General features: G+C 35.5%; 3 protein-coding genes and 1 non-coding gene across 4 annotated transcripts; 3 read left to right on the top strand and 1 right to left on the bottom strand.

The window, feature by feature from the left end:
- Positions 1-752: 752 nt before the first annotated feature.
- On the top strand, positions 753-3,971 carry LOC109017848 (DNA-directed RNA polymerase II subunit RPB7). The gene is made up of 6 exons (XM_019000041.2): positions 753-966; positions 1,636-1,801; positions 1,878-1,928; positions 2,530-2,595; positions 2,696-2,764; positions 3,562-3,971. The coding sequence occupies exons 1-6, from the start codon at positions 851-853 to the stop codon at positions 3,622-3,624; spliced, it is 531 nt and encodes a 176-aa protein (XP_018855586.1). The 5' UTR covers positions 753-850; the 3' UTR covers positions 3,625-3,971.
- A 574-nt stretch (positions 3,972-4,545) lies between these two features.
- LOC109017843 (pentatricopeptide repeat-containing protein At3g46790, chloroplastic) lies at positions 4,546-6,711 on the top strand. Its single transcript, XM_019000029.1, has one exon. The coding sequence runs from the start codon at positions 4,622-4,624 to the stop codon at positions 6,581-6,583; it is 1,962 nt and encodes a 653-aa protein (XP_018855574.1). The 5' UTR covers positions 4,546-4,621; the 3' UTR covers positions 6,584-6,711.
- A 348-nt stretch (positions 6,712-7,059) lies between these two features.
- On the bottom strand, positions 7,060-7,133 carry TRNAV-CAC. Its single transcript has one exon. It is a non-coding gene; the product is annotated as a tRNA-Val (tRNA).
- A 96-nt stretch (positions 7,134-7,229) lies between these two features.
- On the top strand, positions 7,230-13,156 carry LOC109017833 (paramyosin). The gene is made up of 15 exons (XM_019000019.2): positions 7,230-7,413; positions 7,566-7,653; positions 7,729-7,775; positions 8,385-8,474; positions 8,623-8,676; positions 9,097-9,174; positions 9,262-9,330; positions 9,406-9,555; positions 9,635-9,761; positions 9,850-9,890; positions 10,319-10,408; positions 10,491-10,595; positions 11,858-12,007; positions 12,554-12,663; positions 12,782-13,156. The coding sequence occupies exons 1-15, from the start codon at positions 7,378-7,380 to the stop codon at positions 12,855-12,857; spliced, it is 1,311 nt and encodes a 436-aa protein (XP_018855564.1). The 5' UTR covers positions 7,230-7,377; the 3' UTR covers positions 12,858-13,156.
- The last annotated feature ends 872 nt before the right edge of the window (positions 13,157-14,028 follow it).

A 14,028-nucleotide genomic window follows, 5' to 3' on the forward strand; every position in this document is an offset into this window, starting at 1 on the left:
TTTCCCTCAGTTGATTTATGGTGTATAGTTAGGGGTGTAACCAGTCCGGTTTTAGACAAAATTTAAGACCGAACTATTATGTATCGGTTTTGCATTTTAAAAAACTGATTATTACGTACTGGTTAATCTCTTAAACCAATACCTATGATTTTACCGGTTTCGGTCCAGTCCGATTTTTCGATTTTAATAAAATACAAATTTGTTAGGCCATAAAATATTATTAATATATATATTTTATGTTTAAAGCATATGATCAAATAAATTTTCATGTTTAAGATTAAAATTTTATGTTATAAATTATAATAACATTATCTTATATATAATTATAATTTATATTATTATATATAAAAATTATATGTAATATACAAAATATTATATATAATATTAAAAAAATTAATTTAAAATATTTAAATAATAAAATAGCGAACCGATCCGATCTTAAAAAGTATAGAATTGGAACTAGATCAGTACTAGCTGATTTTGGAACTAAGGGAGTGGACTGGTTCCACTAGTTTGGGCCGATTCAGTCTGATTTTTCAGTTTTTCGATTAAATTTTACACCTCTAATAACTATTGAGTAAAAAAACTCTAATTAATTTACGTGAAAAATAATAAATACAGATTTTATATGTCAGTATTTTGTTATTGTAGGTGAAATCTTAGGGATTTAAATAGAGGGAAAAATTATAAAAATAAAATGACGATTGATAATTCGGCGAAAAAAAAAAAAAAAGTGAAAAGGAAAGGATGAAGGCAAGCGAGCTAATTTGAGTGAGGAAGTCAGAAGTCAAAACTCAAAAGCCCGCAACCTCTAAAGGTCGTTCAAGGACGGAGCAAGCGGAGAGGAAAGATGTTCTTCCACATAGTACTGGAGCGGAACATGCAGCTACACCCGCGCCACTTCGGTCGTAACCTCCGCGAGAACCTCGTCTCCAAGCTCATGAAAGATGTCGAGGGCACGTGCAGGTCAGGTCCTCTTAATTTTCGATTTTCCTTTCTTTTCTTTTCTCTGTTTGGTACCCTAGAAAAACCGGGATTCTAAATAAACGAGAATCTTAGAAAACTAAATAGCGATACTTGAAGGATAATTTTTTTTAACAAAAATGTTAAGTCACGGAATTGAGAGTTCTCTGTTGCTCCGCTTGGTTGCCGGGAAAACTCATTCAAATGAGAAGCCCTAATATTCGTTTCCTCCCTTTGGCTCCAAAAAAGCGTGTAAGAAAATCATTTGAAAGCTTTTGGTTTCATTAATTTTGTTTTGCAGATTCTTTTATCCATTATCACTTTGTTTCGATAATGCTGTATTTGATTACAGGGAAATCAGATGAATATGAAAATATAAGGTTAAAAAAAAATATAAATAGTTTACCTACATTCAATTGGGTTCGTAGATGGACTCTGTTAATTGTTTATTTATGTGTAAATGGGTTTTGGAATTGGGTTTCCTTATGGGCAAGATCCCTTATATCAATTTCGTTTTAAAGAAAAAATGTTTTGTTTTAACAGTAGCATTATACAGAATCAACTTATAATTTAAAGAAAGAAAAAAAAAAACAAATAAATTGTATAGTCTCTTCACTATTTCCGAACAAATAGACAGGATTACACCACTGAAGATTATCTTCCCTTATGCAGCGGTCGACATGGGTTTGTGGTGGCAATAACCGGGATAGAGAATGTTGGGAAAGGGTTGATTCGTGATGGGACAGGGTTTGTGACATTTCCAGTGAAGTATCAATGTGTTGTATTCAGACCATTTAAGGGAGAGATTTTAGAAGCTGTTGTTACCATGGTGAACAAGGTGTGAATCTGCAAATATGGATTAATTTTATTTATAACTTCTAAAAGATATTTCTAACTAAGTAGAATTCGCGCAGATGGGATTTTTTGCCGAAGCCGGGCCTGTTCAAATTTTTGTTTCAAACCATGTAAGTGTTACTTTCACGTTATATAACATTGCTGCCTGAAGACTAATATACTTTCTTTACATTATATCCCATTTCAAATGATCTTTTTTTTAGTATCTTGCTGTCTTGCTACTAATAAAAAAAAAAAAGGAAAAAAAGTATCTTGTTGTCTTGTTGTTTTGTAGGGAGGGTTGTTGATTACCTTTCTCTTTTGTTGTATTGTCTGTGGCTATAATGGTATTTTGTTTCCTATTTCTCCCTAAACTGGCTCAAGTTTCTCCTTCAACAATCTCTTTGGACAGCTTCTATAGACTTTACTCAATTTTCATGATTTTCTTGAATTTTTTCTCCCTCTATTGTATACATCTTTTGAAATTATATTGTGCCTTTTAATGAAGTTTGATCACCAGCCCAGTGATAGGTGCTGGTGTTGCATGTATAGATATGTCTTTGAAGTTGCAAGACAATTAAGGTTTCTCATCTTGTATAAATTCTAGTTGTTGGTTCTCAAAGCTTCTTAGAGTGTTTTCATCATTCTTGTGGGTTCACTTAAATGCATTAATCCGTGATTATATCTGCTTTGATTGTTGTGCAAATATTACCATTCCATTCTTTGTTTTAGTTGATACCGGATGATATGGAATTCCAATCTGGAGATATGCCAAATTATACAACTTCAGATGGATCAGTAAGTCTTGGTTCCGACTTATTTTCAGAAGGAAATTTGATTGTTAATTTTCTAGTGAAGAAATTGTATTCTTGACATTGAAATCTTGGTCTTCTTGCAGGTCAAGATACAGAAGGATAGTGAAGTGCGCCTGAAAATAATTGGGACTCGAGTTGATGCTACAGAAATTGTATGCCCTGTTCTATCATTTTGTTACTATTTGAAGCCTCAACTTGCTGTTTTTTGTAGCAACCATAAAATTCAGCTAAGTTGGTTAATTTACTCAGTTCTCTTTCAGGGAAAAAAAAACTTAAAATGCCATTGAACTCTAGCTTAAATAATATTTTCTCTGCTTCTAAAATGGAGTAGACGGTGAGATCATGGATTCAAGACCTACTGTTTAGAAACCAACAAGAAAAGATGAAACACAAATTTAAAGCCATACAGTAGCATGGCTAACGTTTCGGTCCTTTATCAATTCATTAGTAGTAGGTTATAAAATTCTTTAAAATAATATATTATGTTGTCCTGAAAGTCCAGGCCCTTGTGTTTTCTGTCTTTGGGAAGTGGCATCTTCTCCCCCACATGAAAGGGTTGGTTTTTGAGGATACCAGTGTAATCCTGTATGACTGGGTTTCTTGGGGGTTGATGCAAGAAACCTTTTAAATAATGGACCATAAGGTTTCATTCTTGAAGTCTGTCGTTTTTTTTTTATAACAAGGAAATCTGGAGAATATGTAATTACATTTTAACCGGTTAAACCCCAGAAAATTCCAACTCAATTTCAAATCATATAAGCTGGAATTCGAAATCCATTTGGTGTTGAGTCTTTATTGTAGAACTTTGAAGTGGATAGAGTCAATGAAATCTTACGAGTGCAAAGACGCTTTAGAGACATTGATAGATTTTAGTGACCTTTTGAGATAATGAATGTGAAGTTTAGCTTTTATTTTTACATGTTTTCTAATATATTTTCTCTTTCAACAGTTCTGCATTGGTACCATAAAAGATGATTTCTTGGGTGTGATAAATGATCCGGCAGCGGCATAGCGAAGTTGCTAATGATGTTTTCGGTGTGGAGGACGCTTTTTCCATACCAGCTTGCAAATATAATTTTTCTTCATGCTAATACACTCCTAGGATGATGCTATAAATATTTGAACTGATTACTCTATACTGGACCAATTATATGGTACTATCTTTCGTAATTTGTTTTATTTCATGCATTGTATCCCGTTTTGAGGTGATTGTTGGGGGCTCCATATCCCTCCAGATGCATTTATCTTTCGGTTAGTAATGAAATTATCTTGACTTGAAGAGAAGAACAAGGGAAAGGCTTTAAATGTGCCCTTAGGTCTTCTTTCTTTTAGTAATGATATTTTAGAGTGGTATATGTATATGTATATGTATATGTAAATCTTAACTATTGTTCTCGAATTTTTCAATAATAAATATTTTCTCATATTGGATTTATGGGTTTAAAATTTTAAACTAATGCATCAAATATTAAGCTATAAATGCTTGGATTCAAGATGATAATTATTGGTGGGATAAATTTCCCTTTATTGAATTTTTTGTTCCCGAACACTTCAATAAAAAATTTCCCTTTATTGAATTTACAATCAGTGCTTGGTATTCGGTGAAACTCACAAGAGGTGGTGTTCTTTGTTCGGAAGAAATGATAGTTGCAGTCGTGAGTATACAAGCGTTTTGTAATTATTTAAAAAAAAAAAAACATAATGTACATGGAAAAAAAAAATTTAATACTGAATCTCGCAATTTTTTAAAGCAATTATATGATGTTTGTGCATTCTATAATTATATCTAACATTACTTTTGAGTTTTTAGAACCTAAACTCACAGAAGGCTACCTAAATCATAAAAAATCCATACAAAAGTTTAAACAACACAGCTCACCTGACCAAATATATAGATATTTCTATGTAGAAGTTAGATGGGAGAGTAGGAAGGAGTATTTAAGGACCTTAAAAATAGAAAAGGTAACCTCGGTCTGAGCAGACGACATCGTAATTCTCATGTGAATGTGATGTGGGCTCTTCACTCTCCCCACAATCTCCAATCGTCTTCCACCTCCACTCCTTTCTACTTCCCCACTCGCTCTTCTTCGAGACCACCAATCTGTTCCCTCACCTTAAACCCAAAGAATACGGGCACAAACTACAACCAGTTGATACAGTCTTTATGTAAACAAGGCAGTCTCAAGCAAGCCCTCCAAGTCCTCCCTCACGAGCCCAACCCGACGCAGCATACCTACGAGCTCTTAATCCTCTCTTGCTCCCTCCAAAACTCCCTCTCCGATGGCGTTGACGTTCACCGCCACCTCCTCGATGCTGGGTTTGATCAGGACCCTTTCCTGGCCACCAAACTCATCAATATGTATTCCGAATTGGACTCTATCGACGACGCACGGGAGGTGTTTGATAAAACTCGTAAGAGAACGATATATGTTTGGAATGCTCTCTTTAGAGCGCTTACGCTGGCGGGTTATGGCCAAGAGGTCTTAGGTTTGTATCGACGGATGAATGAGATTGGGATTCCATCTGATAGGTTCACGTATACGTATGTGCTCAAAGCTTGCGTTGCTTCGGAGTGTTTGATTTCGCTTCTCCATATGGGTAAGGAGATTCACGCTCATATTCTGCGACATGGGTATGAATCGCATGTTCATGTTATGACTACTATGGTGGATATGTACGCCAGGTTTGGGTGTGTATCGAATGCTAGTTGTGTGTTTGATTCGATGCCTGTGAGAAATGTGGTCTCATGGAGTGCTATGATTGCGTGTTATGCGAAGAATGGGAGCCCCTTTGAAGCTTTGGAACTATTCCGTGAAATGATTCTTGAGACCCACGATTCAGTTCCAAATTCAGTGACAATGGTCAGTGTTCTTCAAGCTTGTTCAGCTCTTGCCTCATTGGAGCAAGGGAAGCTGATCCATGGTTATATCCTTAGAAGGGGACTTGACTCTATCCTGCCAGTAATTAGTGCCCTTGTGACGATGTATGCAAGATGTGGTAAACTTGAATTGGGGCAACTTGTTTTTGATCGGATGGCAAAGAGGGATGTTGTTTCCTGGAATTCCTTGATTTCAAGTTATGGGATTCATGGATTTGGAAAGAAGTCAATTCAAATTTTCCTAGAGATGATTCAACAAGGACTCTCACCGAGTCACATATCATTTGTTAGTGTTTTGGGAGCATGTAGTCATGCCGGTTTTGTTGAGGAGGGGAAGATGTTGTTTGAGTCTATGGTTAAAGAACATAGGATATATCCTAGTGTGGAGCATTATGCTTGTATGGTGGACCTTCTTGGCCGTGCCAATCAATTGGATGAAGCAGCCAAGATTATCGAAGATATGCGGATTGAACCAGGACCTAAGGTTTGGGGTTCTCTTCTTGGCTCATGCAGGATTCATTGCAATGTGGAGCTTGCAGAGAGAGCAAGCAGAAGACTGTTTGAGCTTGAGCCTATGAATGCTGGGAATTATGTGCTCCTAACTGATATTTATGCTGAAGCTAACATGTGGGGTGAGGTAAAAAGAGTGAAGAAGCTCTTAGAAGCTCGGGGACTACAAAAGCTCCCTGGTCGCAGTTGGATAGAAGTTAAAAGGAAGATCTACTCGTTTACGTCTGTTGAGGAGCTTAACCCACAGATTGAACAACTCCATGCTTTGTTGCTTAAATTGTCAAATGAGATGAAGGAGCAGGGCTACGTGCCACAAACTAAAGCTGTTCTTTATGATCTTGATACAGAGGAGAAGGAACGAATTGTATTGGGCCATAGCGAAAAGCTTGCTGTTGCCTTTGGACTCATCAATGCAAGTAAAGGGGAAACAATTCGGATTACCAAAAACTTAAGGCTATGTGAAGACTGTCATTCGGTTACCAAGTTCATTTCCAAGTTTGCGAATAGAGAGATTCTGGTTCGAGATGTGAATCGTTTTCACCATTTTAAAGATGGGATTTGTTCATGTGGAGATTATTGGTAGTTTTAACTTCATTTATCACAATAATTGGAAAGTGAGCATTTTCGCCAAATATTTGAGGCTCCTCAAATGTATACGGACAAAGTTTGTGTTTGACAATTATTTTACAAGCATCTTTCGTTACAGTTCTATTCTTTCCCTTTTCCTCGATTAACTAGTTTATATAGACTCTGAGTATGTGTTAGAAGGCAAAAATAATTACCCATCAATGGTGAAAATGAGGAATTATATTCATCAGTCACTATTTATTTTCACATTCCACATCTATATCTTTTTTTTTCCTAAGACGTGAGGGTATTTTTCATAAGAGGTGGGGTATGTGATAGTGAATAGTGACTGATGAGGAAAAAAAAAAAAAGGCTATAGATAGGTGTGGAGTGTAAAAGTGAATAGTAACTGATGCATAGAATTTTATTCCTCTTGAAAACACACTTCCACATGTTTGTGTGTTGAAAGAGTGAAAAATAAAAATTAAAAAATGTCTGAGCCCGGGTTCGAACCGGGGACCTCTAGTGTGTGAGACTAGCGTGATAACCAACTACACCACCCAGACGGCCGTTCTTGATGTCTATTAAATTAAGTATTATCTTTAATAAACATTGGTTTGGACTTTTCTTATCAGCCTCCAAAAAAACGTTTCTGTTCTTCTTCCTTCTAAATTCCAACAAATACGTTTGCTCGTCTCCTTTGGCGGTCTAGTTTGGTTGGGGAAGAATTGCAGGGAAACGCCGAGTCCTCTCCGATTGAGGAGGGAAAATCAGTATTAATCTCTGCAATCTGTCATCTTTAAAGCTGCCATGGACGCTCGGCACGCATCCCTCGCTCGAAGAACGGTGCTGATCCTTCGCCCTTCTTCACCATGCTCGTCTTTCGCTTTTAGTTTCCCGAGTTTCGTATTCTTTTCATGTGCTAATTTATCCTCTATATATATGTGCGTGTGCGTGTGCGTGTGCGTGTGCGTGTGCGTGTGTTCGTGTGTACACAGTTGGAAGAGATTCGTCAGAAGAGAGCAGCCGAAAGATTGAGCAAAACTTCTTCGGGACCAGATCTGAGCAAAGCTTCCATTCCCACTGGTCTCTTTCTCCCCCTCTCGCTCTCAATGATATGAAGGTTTTCCTAATGTATAACTTTTTTCTTCTGGTCCACAGATATTGTTGGGATGAAAAAATCAGAGAGCGCAAATCGACTCATGGAGGTAGGAACCGAGTTCTCCGTTTTCTTTTTCTTTTAGGTTTCATCATAGGGTCTTTTCATTTTTTTTTTCTAAATTTTCCTCTTTCTAATTTTTATTTTTTACGACATTCTTTTTCCAATTTGTAAAGAATTTTGGCATTGAAAAAATTTCTCGGTTTTTTAGTCTTACCTTTTGTTTGGTTTTCCGAAGATGGGGGGCTTTGACAATAGAAAGTTTCTTACAAAGAATTGAATATTGACAGTTTATTTCATTCTGCTTGTGATGGCACTTACTGCCGTTTATTTCCAGTTTATTAGTTTTATGGAAACAAGGGGTTGGGGTTGGGCTTGGTGTATTTTGGGTAGGTTTCATGGGATTTTTGGGTCATTAGGGGCTCTCCTATTGATTTATATATATAATATCTTTACTTATCAAAAATAAAATAAAAATGATGGCATTTACTGCCGGCCACCATTATATGGCGTGAAAGTTGAGCTCGTAACTTATTAATAACTGTTAAAAAAAGGTTCTGTTCTTTCATTGCATGTTGTAGGCAATCAAATGCGGCAGTTTGAAGCAATTTTTCCTAAAAAACGTTCCTAAAACAATTTTTCCTGATCACCGTTGCAGAACGATGTTAGTGGTTTGGTATCTCAGCTACAAGACCTACAGAAGAAGAATGTGGAATTGGAGGAAGAGAACAAGACGTTGACTTCAAGGGTAAGGCTGTCATATTGGATATGTGTGTGTGGGCATATATATATATATGTATGTATATATATATATATTTGTTCTGTATGTAATGCACAGCTGCGAAGGATTTTGATAATGAATAATGATCTGATATGTTTCTGACATTCTGTTTAAGCTTCAAACAAGGGAAGCTGAGACTGACATGCTACAGAAGCGTGTGACTGATCTGGTAATTGAAGGCCTTCATTATTCTTTATTTATTTATTGCATAGAAGGGTGTGGTGATTAACATTGCTGTGTGCATTTCCACTTGTGTTTGTCATTGGTGGACACATTATACTTTTTAATTCCTTTGGTTTGGGAAGTCATGGGAATGATCCACAATAATAATTTATAGACGAGAAACCTAATGAGAAATTAAAAAAATGATTAGCCACACAGCTTTGCTTTCATATGGTGAGAATCTTTTCTGTCTTCCTTTTCTGGGTGTTCTACATTGTCTGAGTTTTAGATCTGTGCACTTTTTCCCCCCATACATACATCATACCACCTGAAGTTTTATGTCATGAAAAAAAGTTCTAGATGTTTTGGTTCAATTCTTCAACATGAATTAGCTTTTTGTTTTATTCTTCTTGGCTATAAATTGCAGGAACAAAACACTGTACCATCTCTGAGAAAAGCTCTAAAGGATGTGGCGATGGAGAAAGATGCAGCAGTTGTTGCGCGGGTAAATCCCATGCACAATATATGTTCTCATTTCATATTTTTTTATTCCTTTCATTTTTCACCTAAAAAGTATCTTGCGTTAGTGTAGGAGGACCTTTCTGCCCAGCTTCGCATGCTCAAGAAACGGTTAAAGGATGCAGAGGAAGAACAATATCGAGTATGCAATCAGTTTTTATGTATATATTGGTATTGTCATGTTTGTTTCTTGTTTTTACGATTTCTCTTTCAATAGGCTGAGGAAGATGCTTCAGCCTTGAGAGCAGAGCTGAACTCAATACAGCAACAAGCAATTAATCCACTTGGTGGAATCAACTCTATTGGAAATTCCCCAGATATACAAACCTTAGAAAAGGAGTTAGCTAGCTTAAAAACTGAGTTCCAGGTTAGACCGTTAGAACTGTTTATTTTTATTATCTTATCTTTCTTTTTATGAGTTTCTAATGGTGGTTCGAAACTTATAGCAAGTCTCAATATTGAGGCAGCAAGAGCAACAACGATTAGCAGAGGAGCAAGCCCGAACTTCAGCTCTCTTAGCTGAAAATCAGGAAATGGAAGAGAAATTGGCAGCTTTAACTAGAAGGGCCTCGGGTACCATTCATGAAAATTTATGAACAGTTTTCCATTGTTCAGTCATTTTTTTTTTCTTTCATATCATTGATCTGTTCGTGCAATGCAGAAGAAAGCTCAGAAAAAGCGGCTCAAAAGGGGCTTTCACTGGTAAGAGAATTTCTTTGCTTAATGATCTTATTTATGGTAGTTGTGTTCATAATGATATCGACATAGGAATTTTTGTCCTACTATAATGAAAGTGTTAATTCGTTATTTGCAACGAAAATGTGTCCACTGCTGATCTTTTGGCAAGTTCATAGGCCCAATAACCAGTGTGTTTTGATGGTTATGACTGAGCTGATGTTTGACAGCTTTAGCCTGTATGAAGCACAGTATAACATAACCACAGCATTTGAACTTAATCCCACTTTTCCTAGTAGTGTCTTGCTTAATTGATCTGCTGGTGATATTTGTATCATTGATTACTTATATAAAAAAAAATTTATCATTGATTTATGTATCTAACGGGGACAGTGAGTGTTTTGGAGCTTCTGTTGTTCTGTACTTTACTTTTTTTTTTTATATATATATTGCAGGAAGACAAGGAGAAACTTGAGAAGCAGCTGCACGATATGGCTGTAGTGGTTGAGAGATTGGAGAGTAGTAGACAGAAGCTTCTGGTCGAGGTTAGTCTTACCCCTTCTGTGATCCTTCATTAAAACACATTCTCCATGTGATGGCCAAAATAATTCATTATGTTTTCATCAGATTGATTCCCAATCTTCAGAGATAGAGCGGCTTTTTGAGGAAAATTCTAATCTCTCGAGTTCTTATCAAGAGGCAATGGGCATAGCAGTTCGCTGGGAGAATCAGGTACTAACGAGTGAGGGTTCTACACAATTTGGTTTGTGGAATTAGGGACGTTCTGATTGATGAATCATGTTCTAATTTCATGTAGGTATATCTTATTGAAAGATCATGGAATTTTTTCCCTTTTAGCTACAATGCATTAGTTCATTGCCTTTTTTTATGGATTAGATTTAACAGTTTTTTTTTTATTATTATCAGTAAACAGGAATTTATAAAAATAGCGGAGATTGAACTGTTTGTAATCAGTGTATATATTGTACTTGTAAAAAAATTATGTGGTACACTAGAGGATTCGAGTCATGAACTTGCACTTGCTGTTTTTAGAGTACTAGAAAGTGAGGCTCATGTATGAAATGCATGCAGAATTTAAAACACAAAACGTGGAGCCTCTAATGGTGGTCTGTTGTCATTGTTAGATAATTATGATTTTTTTTTTCATCTTGGGCTGCAAAAGCATTTGGGAATTTTCTTAGGACAACAAGTTCATTATGATTCATGTGAACGCATGTATGTTTTGGATTATAACGTCTGTTAGTGCTTATTTAAAATGCATTTTAGAGGATATATTTCTTTTCTTGGCCAGCCTTACATAATCTGTGACCTGGTGTGTTGAACATAAACCATAAAGTTTGGGGAACAACACACGTATGTTTCCACATGTCTATGTGATTTGATGGTACACTCAAATTCTTTGTGGAGATCCGGAGTAATAAAATGATGGGTTTGGATTATTCGGTTAATAAAACTACTCACAGAAATGGGGAAAGAAAATTTTTTATTGTAATTTTTGTAGACCTTTGAACTCAATGTTATAAGCAGATGGCAAAAGGTTCATTTTAGATCATTTTGCACTAAAGATATGTTAACTATGAAGGCTTTTAAGGACTGCATAACCGATATGGTGTCCTTCGAGAATTTATCTGCAGAATGAATCGGTATTTTGATTCTTGAGTTTGTGCAATGTTTCAGCCTCCTTTCATTCCATACAGCGGCTGATACATCTTATTGTCCATTATCTTTGCGGTAATTAGTCAACCATTGAGCTTTTAGGTTTAAACTGTTGGTAACACTAAAAAGGTATTCAAGCTTTCCTATTGATTATTGGTTCTAGTATTTATCTAAGTTTGTTTAATTTATCTTTTTGCTTAAGCTCTAAGTTTTATTAATTATTTTAAGAGTGGACATAATTTCTGTTGGTAATTGCTCTGTATTATCGATGGTTTTCTTTCTAAAAGTTATAACCTGCCCAACACATGACTTTGCAGGTGAAAGACTGTCTCAAGCAAAATGAAGAGCTCCGTGGAACTCTAGATAAGTTGAGAACAGAACAGGCTAAGGGCTTGCCTGGAACTTATAGAGATGGGGTGAACGAGACTGGTCCAGCACCTACTACTACTGAAGTTCTCTCTCTCAAGGTTAGTGGTTGATTAATGTTGCGTTTGGATGTTGAACTGAGTTGAGATGAATTGAATTTTTTATGAATAGTAGTGAGTTGAGATGGTGGAGTAAGTTTTGTGATGCCCACTTAAGATAAGTTTAGATGTGTTTGGATGTTAAAATGAGTTTAGATATATTTATGAGAATTTGAAAAAGGTTGTGAGTCCCGCGTGTAAAGAGGTGTTGAATTGAAAAAGGTTGTGGGTCCCACGTGTAAAGAGGTTTTGAGTTGATATGAGTTTAGTGATTTGAGAGTTGGGTGTTTAGATGTTAGACTCGTCTTAAAATTAGACTGAACTGAATTGATCTCAGTACAGTCCAACAACCAAACGGGGGATACTGGGTTTGCTTAATCCTTTCTGAAATGTGGATGTGAGTTGAGGTAGAGCAAGTCCAATACTAAACTTCACGACAAAGCATTAAAACTGATCTGAGAGGGGATACCTCTCTGAAAATTCTTGCATGATCAGGGCTCTTGTTCTGTAATAACTTAATTTGCAGTCTATTTGACGCCATGTTCACAGGTCCAACTTGCACACGAACAGAGCAAAGCAGAAGCACTGTCAGCGGAGGTTATGCAGCTCTCAGCCCGACTTCAACAACTCTCGCAAGCGTATAATGGTCTTGCAAGCCTGTAAGATCCCCCCTCTCTTTCTCTGTTCATCAAATCAATTCATCTGTTGTGAATTACATAAGCTCCCTTGTTTATTTCTTTTTTCTAAACCAAAAAATAATAATAATAATAATTGCAGCTATAAACCAGTACTCCGGAACATTGAAAGCAGTCTCATTAAAATGAAGCAAGATGGTTCTGTGACCGTGCGGTGAATGCCAGACTGTGAGCACTTATGTGGTGATATTTTTCATGAGCTCATCAAACAAGAGCATCCATGTGTTTGGCATTTTTCTTTTTTCCTTTCTTTAGAAACAAAAAATGAGAGATGGCATGAGGGATGTGTGAGAAATTTTGTATTACAAATTTACAATTCATATTTTTTGAAAAAGGAAAAATGTATTGGTAGAAACCACGATTAGTGGCAGAAACTAGTTGCCTCTTACTGTGCAGTATTACAGAATTCGAGCCTGAATGTTGGCTGAAGTTTGATTAATTGGACAGACTTGGGTTCGTTTGATTTCTCAATTCATCTCAACTTATCATTATAATTTTTTTAAATTTTAACACAAAATATAATAAACAATTCAATTTTTTCAAATCTTAAAATAATAATAATATTAAAAAATAATATTTTATCAAATCAACTCAACTCAGTTCAACATCTAAACGCAGTCTAAGGAGAATTGTTAAAATTTTCAAAAATTTTCATAATTTTATTTTCAAACATCATTCGAATATAAAACACTTTTTAATTTTTAATTTATAACTTTTTTATCTAATCATTAATCAAATAAAAATTAATCTAATTTTTACAAACTTCAAAATAAAACCCAAAAATCAATAAAATTTTTATAAATTTCAAAACAAAATTAATATTATAATAAAATATTTTACCTCAAACCATTTTATTGTTATTCACAAAATTCTAAAACGTGCCCTTAATATTATCATTTTAAAAATGAGTTCAAACGTTAAAACAACTCAATTTCGTTTGTTTTTGTAGATGAGATGAGTTGAGATTAAAGTTAAAAGCTGTATAAAATATTATTAGAATATATTTTCTTAATATTATTTTTGTTTTAGGATTTGAAAAAGTTCAAATGTTTATTTTATTTTATGTATAAATTTGAAAAAATTGTAATGATTGGGTGAGATGAGTTGTAAAAACAAACACTTCGGAAATTGTGAATTTATTTACTGGATTAACACTTGGTCAAATTGATTAGCCTCTAGGTTGTACTTGTACATAAGGTGGTACGAGGGTGGCAAGGTAGGGGTGGATCTGAGGCACAACTATTTCCAGTCAATCAGAAGAGAATGAGGTTTTAGGGGGGGATTAGAACAATCATTTGTTTAAAGACCAAATGATTTTTATGTCAGACA

The sequence above is a fragment of the Juglans regia genome, chromosome 5 (genome assembly GCF_001411555.2).
Source record: "Juglans regia cultivar Chandler chromosome 5, Walnut 2.0, whole genome shotgun sequence".
Lineage (NCBI taxonomy): Eukaryota > Viridiplantae > Streptophyta > Magnoliopsida > Fagales > Juglandaceae > Juglans > Juglans regia.